Source organism: Pteropus alecto, unplaced genomic scaffold (genome assembly GCF_000325575.1).
Source record: "Pteropus alecto unplaced genomic scaffold, ASM32557v1 scaffold288, whole genome shotgun sequence".
NCBI classification, from domain to species: domain Eukaryota; kingdom Metazoa; phylum Chordata; class Mammalia; order Chiroptera; family Pteropodidae; genus Pteropus; species Pteropus alecto.
In genome coordinates, this window is record NW_006442124.1 from 1,043,951 (window position 1) to 1,058,953 (window position 15,003).

The following is a 15,003-nucleotide window of genomic DNA, read 5'->3' on the forward strand; positions in this document are numbered from 1 at the left end:
CCTGGGTGATATCATCATTTGACATTCTTGCTTCTGCTGTAGTCCATCCTTGAGGAATGGAGTGAATAACAGTCATAGAAAGATGCAAACTAAAATTTCAGACCTAGGGACAATCACTTTGACAGGCACTGTATGTACTTGTCCTATTTGAGCCTCCTAATGACCAAAGGTGGATGAAATTCTTGTCCTCATTTTGTAAAGGGACAGCATGCAGTAGTTAATTGCAGAGAGCCTCTGGACCCAGGCATTGGGGTTCACTTCTCTACTCTGGCCTTTCTTGTCCTTCAAGTCTCTTAGGTGAGTTACAAGATCTCCATGTGCTGAAGTTTCCTCACTGTTGTTTTTATCATAAAGACACAGACTATAGGAGAAGTAACTTATTTATTGAATCCGATTTATTCTAGGCAACTCAGTATCCAAAAGATATACTGAAAAGTTGTCCTCTCCCTGCTTTTCCTCAGCTAGCAATCGATAGCGATAGTTTTTTAGCAGAGATCCCTGCACCTTTTATTCAGTTTGCTTCTCAGTGTTGCATTCTTGTTACTGGCTTCAGATCCCAAATTTCCTGACTCCTTTGCCCTCTATTCGTATCATGTTCTCATTCCATTATCAGCCTAACTTTGCTACCTAGTTGCTTGTTGAGCCTCATGCTTTCTCTCCTATCAGCTGCCGCCCGTCAACAGAGGACCCAGCATGTGGCACTGAGCGTTGCAGTAATGTGACACAGGAATGAATGCTGCGTAAAGAGTGAATAAATGAATGAGAGATTAAGTACCAGGGAGTAAGAGAGGCTGTGCAGAGACTATGCTTGCTCGGGGGCTGGCCTGCAGCTCTGGTCATCAACTGTGACCATGGTCTTCTCTCCCCAAACCTTGAGAGTGACACTCTGTTTGCATTTGGATTTGTCAGAGAAGCTGTGAGCAAACTGGAATGTTTTCCCTCTGAAAAACTGCCACCACTGAGTTTCAGAACTGCTCTGAGCTAGAGGTGGGATGAAAGCAGCAGCAGGTGGAGGGGAGGGGACAGAAGAGTGCAGCGTCCCTTCCTCCTATGCCTTTGTGGAGCACATGTCCACTGGCACTGTCTTGAGCTCTGGGAGCGTGAAGATGAACTCTGTGCGTCTGGAATATAAGCGATCACTCAAAAGTGGAAGGACTGTCACGGACCTTTCTGGCTGAGGACAAGTTGATGAGTTCAAAACCAGCTGTCAGAGGAAGCTGCCTTTGATATGAGAAAGATAAAATAAGCTCATAGGAGGGAGAATTTTCCTTCGGCATTTTCTCTAGTTTATATTTTCCTGCCTCAAAGGGGTCCTAGGTCCAGTACCCTCCCATTCAGGAGGCAGGAAGTTGTGGCCAAGGGCATAGTGGCCGTATGCCTCAGTTCAAGTCCTGGCTCCGATACTTGCAAGCTGTGTGATGTTAGGGGAGTTACTTAACTCCTCTGGGCCTCGGTTTCCTCTCTATAAAATGGAGATTTGGTTGTGTGAGAGATAAAGTGAGTATTTCCATATAAAACGTTTAAAATAGCACCTGACACAGAGCGAGCACAGAATTTTTGATGTTATTAAAAAATTGTTTTAAGTATAGTTGATATACAATATTATATTGGTTATATTAGTTTCAGGTGTCCATTTTTATACCTTACAATGTGGTCACCTCACTAATTCTGGTAATTACCTATCACTGTGCAAACTTATCACAATATGGTGTTTACTGTTGTTAATCGAAGTCTAACCTTAATTGAAGTCTACCTATATGAGTGCTTCCAAGCCCCAGAGCACCCCTTACACACTAAGAGATGCCACATCCTCTTGTCTCTCTGTCTGGACTTCTCAGCCTCAGCATTTCCTAGAGAAGGGCTGCATACTGACTTGAACAGACTCTTGAAGGGGGAGTGGTAGGCAGCTATTTCTTGTCCTCTTCTTCTTCTTTCTTTTCATTGTATCAGGTTCCTAGGATAGGAGGCGAGAGGCTCTAACACCTGTATAAGCAGACAGTTTCTTCTGGCCAAGAATGTAGTGGGCTCAGGTAGAAGGGGGACTTGGTCCTGCAAGCTGTGTGATCTTGAGCAAGTGACCCAATCTTTTTGAGCCTCCGTTTCTCATGTGTATAATTAGAATGGGTAATCTGACCGCTAGGGGTGGTTTTGAGGGGATGTAAAGACACAGACGCCTGGCACATAGTAGGTCGCCCTCCCCGTATTCAAGAGGAGGCTCCACATGAGAAGACCATCCAGTTGGTGTCTGTTGGCAAAGATATGGGGACAAGGCCTAAACCCCAGAGAAATGGCCATGTGGCCTTTCTTGTTTGGTCTCAGGAGCCTGGAGAGTGAACTTTACCTCCAGCAGGGGCTGGGCAAGTGCCCTGAGCTGTGAGGGATTTCCCCCAGGCTGTTTCTGATCCACCATGGGGGTGAGGAGAGTGGGTAGGTGTCTGGTGCCCACCCAGCCCAGGACCCAGACATTTTCCTTCAGACATGTTCTCTCCACCAAATCATTTGGAGTTTTTCCTGATGAGCTCCCCCTCAGCACACAGCTGCTGCTGATAGAGCAATATGGTGCTGGCTATGGGGGTTTGTGGGGAGTGTGTGTGTGTATCAGGTACAACACACACAAATAGCTTGGGATCCTGCTTGGACCATGTTAAGGAGGTAAGAGAAGCTGGGAGAAGATACCCCCAAACAAGCATCTTGGAGGAGGCGGAGGCTCCCTTACCAGGAGAAGGCAGATCTGACTCCCAAACCTCCTCAGCTGGATGACACCTTTATCTTCTGCATGTCTAGGGTCTAAGCTGCAGACTCCCTTTAACCAGCAGCCCGGCATCTGTCCCTTAGGTGCCGGTTAATCATCAGAGGCAGGATGAAGTAATGCAGGGTCAGAGAGGGACACTTCAATTGTTATTTTACTGGAATTTCTCAAATTTGATGGCTAAGTACTCATTTGGTTCATTTTCTTCTGGTTGAAGAAACAGAAAGATTAAAGTTTGAATTAGACAATTTCATTTTCAAGTAGCCTACGCTGTGAGTCTGAGCCCTTTCTGGGTGGTGAGAAGTCACTCCAATTCACAGGTGCCCTTTCTGGGTGGTGAGAAGTCACTCCAATTAAAAGCCTTGCTAGTTATCATGCTGTCCCTTCTTCAGGAGGTAAGGGTGGGCAGCTATGGAAATATATTTGGAAAAGAAACGCTTAGGGAGAAAAGCAAACTCTCTCCTTAAACCTTCAGAAAATAATCAGAATAAACACAGTAAAGCATGCAAAACCAGTTCTTTCAAAGCTGTAAGCATGATACAGGGCACACCAACTGTGCTAAGTGCCAGGCGTGCAGAGGCAAACGGGCATTGTCCTGGCCTTTGAGGAGCCACACCTAGGAACATTTGGCTTATTTATATTCATTTGTAAATCCTTCTCACGCTACAACCACAAACCTGTCTCTTCTGTATTTTCTTATAGCCCTTTCAAGCCATAGAGATTTCCTAGATTATATAATGCATTAATAGAAATCACTGACTTGGAAGAAAAGCCCAGAAGTGCAAACACAGGCAAACATTTCCTAGTTCAGTGGTTTTCAACAGACTCCCCACTGCGAACAACATGCGTGCAAACATTCTCAAGGGGATGGTGGGCCGTGCTATGGAAAAAATATGCTCAGTATTGAACGCAAAGCCCCATAAGCTGCCTGTTGGGGAAGAAATGGTTGACAAATAAATAGTTTCCCTATAGCTTCCTCAGTGATGATGCGACATGAACAGTATCCAGCAGAACCCGTCATGCAGGCCAGCTCTGTAGCATGACATCCCGGTGATGGGTCAGGGATGAAGTCATTCATTCCGGCTCGAGGCCATGGTCCCCGTCTGTCCCTTCTTACCAGCCAGGATCATTAGAGGAAACTGGGAGATCCTGTAATTCAACTTCTTTATTTTAAAGATGACGTTCAGCCCTGTTGGGTTAAGCCAGAGTTCCCCTGAGTTGGAATCATTCATTTCTTCATTCTTCAGTCATTCATTTGTTCAGAAAAATTATTACTGAGCATCTACTTTCTGTCAGAAATTATTCTTTCCATCATGCCAGAGTGACCTTCTCAGAAAAAGCAAATCACCAAGCTAATCTTCCGTGAACTTAGGTCTACTGGTCACAACTGATGTTTGCTTTGATAATTTAAAAGTTTTAAGGTTAAATCACCTTTAAAGTATTTTTCCTGTCATTTAAGTGCACTGACATTGATGGTGAAGGAAACTCCTGTGGACATTTATTCTAGGTTGGTTTGGGAGTGAGGCAGGGGAAACATTGGTAAACTCTGGGGTACTAGGCTGGGGCAGTTCCTTGGAGGGCCTCATGGGTGAGGAGCAGGTTTTGGTGGAAGGTGGGTGATTACCGTTAGGTTAGTTTTGAACTGCTGAATTTGAGAGACCTACAGGCCATTGAAAAGAATTTTAGAAATAGGTGTCCAGAGCCTGGAGGGAAAGATAGAATGGAGATGCATGTTTCTCAGTCAGTCATTGGCAAATATGCAGTAATGACAGCTATGAAACAGGCAGTCCTCCACTCTACCATTTTTCAGCCTGAGAAGAATTTTCTGACTTTTTAAATTGAAAATGAGTTCCTTACAGGAATGTCTTCGCTTTGCCCTAAGTCAATAGAATCCTGCCATTGACACTTCTCTCCTCTTTATTAAATTTTCTGATGTCAGTTTGGTTTATCTTCTTGGCCACTGTTGTCTGAGGTTATAAGCAGTCAGTGTTCAGTGACATGAACCTCAGGAGAGTCAATAAATCCCATGTTTAATTTCCTGTTCTGGGTTGCAGATCTTCTTTTTCCTGCAGGCTCATGATAAACTTTTACCGCTCCCTTAAATAATTTAAATTAGGGGCCTTACCGATAATAAGAGCTATCACTAGAAATAAAACTTCTTATGGCCTTTCTATAAGACAGGACAGATTTTTAATTAGTGAATATTTACCTGTTCTTATTATCCTGCAATGACCTTCCTCCCCTCTCAAGCCGTAAGGTGATCCTTAGTTCAAAATGTCATGTATACCTCATTTTCCTTTTCGGTCTTTGAACCTCCCATGTATGTGGGAGGTCTCTGACTCTCTCATGTATGTGGGTTCCCATACATTTGTATGTACTTAATTTTGGTCATTTCTTCCTGTTACTCTAGCTCAGGTCTATTTGATTATTAGGTCAGCCGAAAGACTCTCGAGGGTAGAAGAAAATTTCTTTCTCCCACTCAGTTATAAGTTTCTTTATTTCATGTGAAGTGTCAAATAATGTTAACCCAAAGTATCCTGTAAAAAGTTAAGAATGTTATATTGTAGAGTACTAGTGAACATAATGCAAAGAGAAATGGCCAACAATAAAATTAAAATAGAATTCTACAAAGTATTCAAGCAATCAAAATGAATGGAGGAAAGGGAAAAAGGGAGGAAAAGAAAAAGTAATAAAATGGTAGATCTAAATCTAACCATAACAATAATTACGTTAAATGCTAATAGACTAAATGCTTCAATTAAAAGCCAGAGATTCTCAGCACTGATTATAAAACAACATTTAAATAAAATATATTCTATTTACAAGAAACACATCTTAACTATAAAGACATGGATAAATTGAAAGTAAATGGATACAAAAAGATCCACTATACAAACCGTAAGCATAAGAATGCTGATGTGATTATAATAATGTTAGTTAAAATAGATATAAAGATAGAAGTTTTATAGAGATAGAGATGTTTCATGATAAAAAGTCAATTCATCGAGAATACCTAACAATTATGCATGTGCATGCACCTAATGATAGAGCCACTAAATACATGAAGGAAAAACTGACAAATTTAAAGGAAGAAAATGACAATTCCACCATCATAGCAGGGTTTTAATACTCTTCTCTTAGAAAATGATAGAACAAGTAGGCAAAATATCAGCAAGACATTGAGGATGTAAACACTATCAAATCACCTTATCCTAATTAATATTTATAGAACGCTGTACCCAACAAGTAAAAACCATACATTCCTTTCAAGTGCATATGGTATGTTCATCAAAAATGACCACATATATCACCATAAAAGAAACCTCAATAAATTTAGAAGATGCATAAGCAATGTATGTTCTTTTTCCCCAACAAAATAAAATTAAAATAAATTACATTAAGACATCTAAGAAAACCCTAGTATTTGGAAACTAAATAGCACAATGCTAAATAATCCACGATTTAAACTAGAAATTACAAAGGAAATTAGAAAATATTTTGAATAAATGTTAATGAAAATACAACATATCATAATTTGTGGGATGCAATTAAAGATGCAGTTAGAGGAAAATGTATAGCTTTAAATACTTATATTAAAGAGTTGAAAGATCTAAAATCAATAACCTAAGGTCCTACTTGAAGAAACTAGAAAAAGTACAGAAAAGTAATCTCTAATTAATAGGAAGGCAATTTCGAAGATAATAATAAATTATAATATTATAATAAATAATACATTAGATAAGATATCTTAAAGAAGAAATAGTTATTTTTCATAATATCTTTCAAAAAAAGAAGAGGAGTAATGACTCCAGTTAGAAATTCAGCTGAGGTGGGGTGCAATGCTCAGACGTCAGCTAGGTGTTCTGCAATTCAACTCAATTCTGACATTATCTACCAGGAAATAGCATCAGATTCCACAGGTTAGGGGCTCGGTCCCATAAGACTGACCCTCACTCATTCACTGTTGACCCTCATCTCTTCTCTTTGGATGCCAATTGCAAGTGCAGGTTGTCCTCCATGCTTTTGATTCAACAACTCTAGACTGGAGGTTCCAACAACTTCCTCTTTGAGAACGATTGATTTTCTAGAGTGGCTCATATAACTCAGAGAAACATTTTACTTACTAGACCACTAGTTTATTATATAAATATGATATGATATAATATAAATCAGGAATAGCCAAATGGAAGAGATGTGTAGAGTAAGGTATAGGGAAAGGGTACTGAGCTTCCATATACTTTCCACATGTTCACCAACCTGGAAGCCCTTTGAACCCAGTCATTTTAGGTTTTTATGGAGGCTTCATTACATAAGCTTGATTGATTAAACCATTGGCCGCTGATGATTGATTCATCCTCTAGGCCTTCTTCCCTCGCTGAAAATTAGGGAGTGGGACTGAAAGTTTCAATGCTCCATACCAGTTGATTTCCTTGAAAACCAGTCCCCATTCTGAAGTACTTTTCCAAAATTACATTATTAACATAAACCCAGTTGTGGTGAAAAGGGGCTTGTTATGAATAACATTTCACCTTTAGAGCTTTGAAGTGATTTCAGGCACTGAGGTTAAGAGACCAATTATTATAACAAAAGACGTCCCCATTGCTCTTACAGCTCAGGAAATTTCATAGGTCTTGGGAACCAGAAGCCCTGGACATAGACAAAATGTATATGAGAAATATATTTTGATCATCTGAATGACCAAATATGTAGCTCTTATAAATCACAGTATCATAAGGAGTGATCATATTCCAACTCATATTTTGAGGCCAGGTTTTACCTGATATCAAAACCAAGCAAAGATAATGCAAAGAAGGAAAACTATAGGCCAATATCTGTTATGGATATAGAACAAAAAATACTGAAAATACTGAAACGAATATTAGCAAGTAAAATTCAACACTATATAACAAGGATAATATATCTTGACCATGTAAGTTATAGAAATGTAAGTTTCTTTAACATTGGGGAAAAATCTATCAGTGTAATTCACAATGTAAATAATTAGAATAAAAAATAATAAATGAATATATAAATAGATGGGGAAAATTATTTGATAAAATCCAACACCCATTTATGGTAAAAACGACTGGCAAGTTAGGAAGATTAAGTAAATTGTCCAGCTTAATAAAGCATATTTATGAAAAACCTAAAACCAACATGATACTCAAGAGTATCTTAGCACTTCTATTTATTAAGCAAGGGGAAAAAAAAAAAAGTAAAGTCAAGATGACTAAGGAAATAGAGCATATGTCTCTATTTGTGGATGACATCATGGTTTATGTAGAAAATCTTCAGAAATAAAACCACTACTAGAATTAATTAGTAAATTTAACAAGGTCACAGGACAAAAACTTAATGTATAAAAATTAATAATACATTAATATAATAGTGGCAAACAACTTTGAATACTAGTGGCAAAAGGACATTTTAAGATTCCATTTATAAGTACAATAAAAACAAAAATACTCAGAAGTAAGTTTAACAAAGAGGTTCATGATTTTTGCACTGAAAATTATAGAATATTGCTGATAGGAATTAGAAGACCAAAATAATATCATATTTGTTAATGGAAGACTCAATATTGTTAAGAGATCAGTTGTCTCCCAATTTATCTATACATTCAATAAAATCGCAATCAAAATCCCAGAAGAATTTTTTTTGTAGTACTTGACAAGTTGATACTAAAATGAATTTGGAAGTTTAAATTACTAAAAATACACAAAGCAATTTTTAAAGAGAAGAAGAACAATGATAGAAGATTTATTTGAAGACTTGCTATGATGTGACAATAATTGCAATAAAGCAATAAAATCACAGTGTTGGTTAAACAATATGTATGACTTCATGGAGAACAGAGAGTCAGAAATAGACTTATAAATATATGGTCAATTGATTTTTGGCAAAGGTACCAAGGCAATTCAATGGAAAAAGAAAGCATGGTGCTAAAGTAACTTGATATCCACGTAGAAAAATATAAAAATTACTGCAAACTAAATAAAAAACTTACCACAAAGTGTAAAAGCTAAAATTATAAATCTTCTGGAAGAAAACATAGGAAAAAATATTTATGACCTTGGAGTAAGCAAAGAACAGGAAATGAGCACAAACAACAAGAAGAAAAAAGTAATATATTGGATTTTATCAAAAGAACAAATTTTGCTCTTTGAAATACTATTAAGTAAAAAAAAAAGCAAGCCAAAGAATGGGAGGAAGTATTCACTATACATATATCTCACAAAAGACTTACCTCTACGATATATAAAAAATTTTATAATTCAGTAAGAACATAAAGAACTCAAAAAGGGGTAAAAGATTTGATCAGATACAAGATAAGATATGATATATACAAGTGGTCAGTAAGCACATGATATTATGCTCATCTTTAGTAGTGAGGGAAACGCAAAATAAAATTCCAGTGAAATACTATTACACACCTATTAGAGTGGCTAGAATTAAAAAGACTGAGAATATCAAGTGTTGACAAGGATACTGAGCAACTGAAATTCTCATGCATTTCTGGTGGGAACAGAAAATGATCTAATGACTGGAAAATAATTTGGCAGTTGCTATAGACTGAATGATTGCATCCCCCCAAATTCATATGTTGAAACCTAATTCTCAAATGATTGTATTTGGAGGTGGGGTCCTTTGGAGATGATTGGGTTATAAGAGTGGAGCCCTCATCAATGAAATTAATGCACTCATAAAAGAGATCCTCCTTGCCCTGAGAGCTCCTTTACCCCTTCTGCCATGTGAGAACTCAGTGAGAAGACAGTTGTCTAAGAATAAGAAAATGAGCGTTTACCAGACACTGACTCCGCTGGTGCCTTGATCTTGGACTCACCAGCCTCCAGAACAGAAATAAATTCGTAGCCACCCAATCTACGATATCCTGTCATAAGAGTCCAAATCGACTAAGACAGATGCTTCTTAAAATTTTAGCTTTATTTATCATATCACTTAGCTATTCTACTCCTATGTATATATCCAAGAGAAATGAAAACATAAGTCTACACAAAAGACTTAAGGATGCTCATAACAGTAATATTCCAAGAGCAAAAAGTGGGTGGTAGGGGGTGCAGAAAACTAATGTCCACCAATGTCATCTAAGTGATAAGATAAAAAAAAAAGTGTGCTGTAGCCACATAATAAAATGCTACTCAGTAATAAAAAGGAATGAACCACTGCTAACTGTGACAACATGGATAACTGCCCAAAACACTATACTCAGTTAAAGAAGCCAGATATAAAAGAATGCATGCTTTATTATTCAATTCTATAAAATACAAATTAATCTATAATGATAATAATCGATCAGTGGTTTCCTGGGGTCAGGATGGACTTTAAAAGAAGAATGAAGAATCTTTCTGAGTTCATGGAATTGTTCTAGATCTTAACTGAGGTGATGATTTTAAGAGTGTTTACAATGGTCAGAATTCATTTTTTTAGATGCAGCTTAGCATATGTAAATTATTCCTTAAAAAAGTTGATAAAAAAATATCACATTTAAATCAACTCTCCACTTCTATTAGGCCTTGGTTGGTGGGCTGGCATCTTTAGTTATTATTCTGAAACAAATATTATCTATCAATATAATTCATGCTGAAAAAGCTTTGCAAACATCTACAGTGATATCTGTTAAAGGGTTGCCATTATTATGATCTTGGAAGACTTGGTGAGCTTCTTAAATGTAATGCTAAAGGATCATGTCCTGAGATACCACCTCTAAATATTTTTTTTTTACCACGCCACTTCTGACACCAAACATGTGGTTGTATTTTCCCATATCAACCAATTCTCCAACCAACCAGACACCAACATGGTATCCTCCAATTCAATTCCATTCTGACAGTTAACTTCCCAGAAGTAGCACAGACCCCCACAGACTGCCCTTATTTCAGACACCAATTACATGTCTTGGCCACCCATACTTCTGACTGACTGATTATAAAACTGGGGGTTCCCACAACCCTTTCTTCAAGTTCGATAATTTGCTAGAACAGTTAATAGTATTCAGGAAAACAGCTTATATCCTATTATATATATATATGATGAAACTCAGGAACAGCCTGAGGCACATAGGGCAATGTATGGGGGAAGGGGACAGAGTTTCTGTGCTCTCTTCAATCATACCACACTCCCAACACCAACCTGGAAGCTTTCAAAACCCATCTTTTGGGGTTTTTACAGAAGTTCTATTATAAAAGCATGACTGATTAAATCATTGGTCCTTGGTTACTGAACTCAATTTCCAGCTCACCTCCTCTCCCTGAGGTCAGGGGCAGGGGTGAAGGGTGTGAGACTGAAAGTTACAACCCTCTTGTCAAGTAATTGGTTCTTCTGGGAATCAGCTCCCATCCTTAAGCTATCTGGGGCCTAGCCAGTCACCTCATTAGCATAAACTCAGATATGATTGAAAAGGTCTCATTATGAATAACAGAAGACACTCCTCTCGTCCCATCACTCAGAAAATTACAAGGTTTTTAAGAACTCTGTGTCAAGAGACCAAGACAAAATACATATTTTTTATTATAGCACCTTCACACTGAGTGAAAAGAGTAAATCTAATCTGGTTTTCCATTAGTGATGTGGACATGTTTGATATTTAGCCTTGGCTAAATGTTTTTCCCTCCAATATGTAAAAAATACACACACATTGCTGTGATTTAAAATGAGTCCAAAGAAAATCTTTTACAACTATAATGACATCCAGAGCCTGGTAATTTGAAAGATAAGAATTATTTTTCATGTAGTCATATGGATTGTGTCTGTAAAAGTAGTCTTCCTAATTATATGTACTACTTTAGCCTCTAAAACTGCTCTGGCATCTTCTGGGCAGGGCATACTAGCATCCAGAGACAGGGCTGGCCTGATTGGCTTTCCCAGGCCCTTGGAACAGACTGGGTAGCTTCTTAAACTCTGGAGAGCTATGCAAAAGAGTCTTTGTGGCAACAAAATGCAAATATTTGAGTATCAATCGTATTCTCTGAGTTTTCTCTGGGTATGAAAGTCAAATAAATTCTCAGGTCCCATCTTAATGAGTCCAGACCTGCCTTTTTGGGGTCTTGGAATGTGAGCGCAATCTCAAAGGCACAACACCCTGGGCTTCTGACACCCATATGTGGCTTGCTCCGAGGTCAGGCAAAAGGTGATGTTGGATTAAATAAACACAATGAGTTGGGGTACGACCACTAAGTTTCTTTGAGATTCAATCTGGAGCCATAGGTCACCATTTTTTTTTTTTGATGCAACCAAGATTTTTCTTGAAATATGGCTTCGTTTTGCTTAAATAAAATACACCAATATTATACCAGTTTTATAAAATATGGTTGACACACAGACAGATCAGTGACCCTATTTCCTTGAGCTTTAGCTTCTGCCCCCTCTCTGATTTTTTCATTTGTCTTAGTATAGAAAAACAGGGCAAATAAAAAAGTGTGTGCTATGGTTTCTCGGGACCCTTCAGGGCCTGATATTCTCAAAGGTCTTCATTTTCTGCAGAGATCTTACTTTCCTTGTTTTATGTTTCTCATTAACTTTGTGGCAGCTGCCACTTTGCAGAAGATTGGTCTCAGTTCTGCATTTGCCAAGTGACACAAAATAGTGATATACAGATTGTTGCAAATTCACAGAAATGTTGAAATAAGTAGAGAAACAGTAGGAACAATGAGAGGATACACATCACATAGGCAAGACTTGTTTGGAGAGCCCAGTGAGATGTACATGGAAAATGTAGTTCATGGAGTCTAGTCAGGAAAAAGGAACCACGCAGTAAGTTAAACAGAGATATTTTAATATCAAAATTATTAACTATAATAAAGGAATAGCTATAAGATGGTATATACTATACCATCTATGGTAAACTAGGGCTCAGGGACTGCCTGAAAAGGACATACTTGGAAAGGGTTCAGCACTCACTGGAGAAGGTGTGGATGGACCATTGGACAGCAGAGAGGCTGACGGGCATAGCCAGACTGGAGCTGGTCTGGAGGGCAGACAGGGAGCACTCAGTAGGGCCCCAGACGTGCGGTAAGAGCCTGGGCTCAGGAGTGGGCAAAAGACCTTCAGAGGAGCACACTGCCTGGTGGGTGTGGCTTACATAGGTTGGGTGATTCAGGTAGACCCTTGGGCCACAGGCATGCTGCACATGGGCCATGCTGGGGCTTTTTTCCCCTATGTGTCACCAGGCCAAAGATATAAAGTCACAGAGGGACCACTTTCAGGTCCTGTGGCCCTGGTAGGATCCACCAGAAGTTCTCACACCCACATGGCCACATGGAAGTTGCAGGAAGTCCCTTTCTCCTGCAATGTCCCTTCAGCGCCCTCTACTGAGAGAACTTAACATGGTGATCACCTTAAAGGAGAAATATTTAAAAGAATTCCATTAGTTCTTTTAAGTATTATAGAACCCATATTGGTGGGTACTTTCAGAGTTGAGAGAAAATAAATGGATAATAACACAGAGAGCTTAGCAAAGAGACTAGCACATAGTAGGTGCTCAGTGATTGAAAGCTGTGAGTATGACACTTATGTAGCAAGACCGAATACATTTAAATTAGTTGGAATACATTTATCATATTTATTGCCATGTCATTTATTGCTGTGTATTATTTAACTAGACACAAAGTTAAGAATTTGTGTGTAAAATCTTTCTCATTTCTAATTCACGTTTCTTTTCTTTTCTTTTTTTTCTTTTTCACTTTTCTTTTGTCCAGGTCTTATACAACATATTAATTGCCTTCACAAAGATGCATAAATTTGAAGCCATAGAACCTGTCGACATTTTGGCTGGATGTTCTCGATTCATTATTGTGGGGGTTGGGGGAACATTCTTCGGCATTATTTTTGGATTCATTTCTGCGTTTACCACACGTTTCACTCAGAATATCTCTGCAATTGAACCGCTGATCGTCTTCATGTTCAGCTATTTGTCTTACTTAGCTGCTGAGACACTCTATCTGTCTGGCATCCTGGCGTGAGTACAAACCAAAGACCAACTCTCATAGTGATGACAGAGGGTTTAGGACCACATCTTGTGGACCAGCATCTGGAAAAGACCCAACAGCTGATGCTAATTCTCAAAAGTGTTGCAGAATTCAGGTTTTTTAAACGTCTGTAAAATCTGATACAGGCCTTTTGCCAAACAAATGTTCTCTCCATCATTTGTTTTTGCTCTCTTCATGTGATTTGCCTAAGGAGAGCATAGCAATTGTAAGGTCATTTTAGAATGCTCAGAAAAGCTGCTACAGAGAAAAGCTGGGAGAAGTTCAAGGTTAAAGTCTCATCTTAGTAATTGTTTTTCTTTGAAAAATTCATTATCTTAAAATTAAAAGGAAATGTGCTACGAGGGACTGTCATTGCTGGGCATTGCCTTTTGTTATTTTTTTTCAAAACACATCGTAGCTCCAGGACTTGACAGTGTAGAATAAAACCAGGTAAATGAGATAAGACTAGACATCCAGATTTATTTTTCCTAATAAAAATATTTTAAAAAATATTTACATCATATTGATCTTGAAATGAGGCTTCATAATTTGCCTTATTATACCCGATCATGTTGTTTTCTCTATGACATTAGCCTCATATGCAGCTCCTCAGGTAAAAGTAGTTAATTTTATTGTAGAGATACTTATTTTAATTAAATATAATAGTGTAAAATCCAAACACTCATTTTTTCCCACCTTAAGAATGATCAAAACAACCAAGACTTGCTAAGTGGATCTAGAACAGAAACATTTTAAATAAAAAAATTCTCATTAAATGATTGTAAGAAATATTGCTCAGGTGAGGCAGATGAAGGGCGTTGTTGAATTATTCTTTCTAGGTAATCGCATGGATTTGTTGGGGTTTGAGGCAGAGTGGAGTAGAGAGTAAGAGGGGGATTGACAAAGCGCTTGATAAAGGAGGGCCAGGTAGAAACACTTCAGCTTTTGGTTTGTGCGTAAATTGCCTGCCATTTGTTGTGGGAAAACCACACTCACCTCCTTCCCTACTACATTCGACTTATGCAAACCCCTTGGGAAGGGAGAAGAAGAAAGAAAATCTGTGGAAAATCTTCCACCAGAGAGGGGACAGAGAAGATGTTCTCTGTGGATAAGAACAGGATTTGTGTATCTGTGGCATCACCAACAGGGAGGGTTTTTCAGGGACAGGCATAATTTCTCTCTGAGACTCTCTGCTCCTCTTGCAGAATCACGGCCTGCGCAGTGACAATGAAAAAGTATGTGGAAGAAAACGTGTCCCAGACTTCCTAC

General features: G+C 38.5%; 1 protein-coding gene across 1 annotated transcript in view; it reads left to right on the plus strand.

Annotated features, from left to right (window-relative positions):
* Positions 1 to 15,003, plus strand: part of SLC9A4 (solute carrier family 9 member A4) — a 53,307-nt gene that overhangs the window by 11,174 nt on the left and 27,130 nt on the right. The window contains exon 3 of the mRNA XM_006920804.1: positions 13,465 to 13,724. Within this exon, the coding sequence (XP_006920866.1) occupies positions 13,465 to 13,724 (260 nt within the window). The remainder of the gene's footprint in view (positions 1 to 13,464; positions 13,725 to 15,003) is intronic.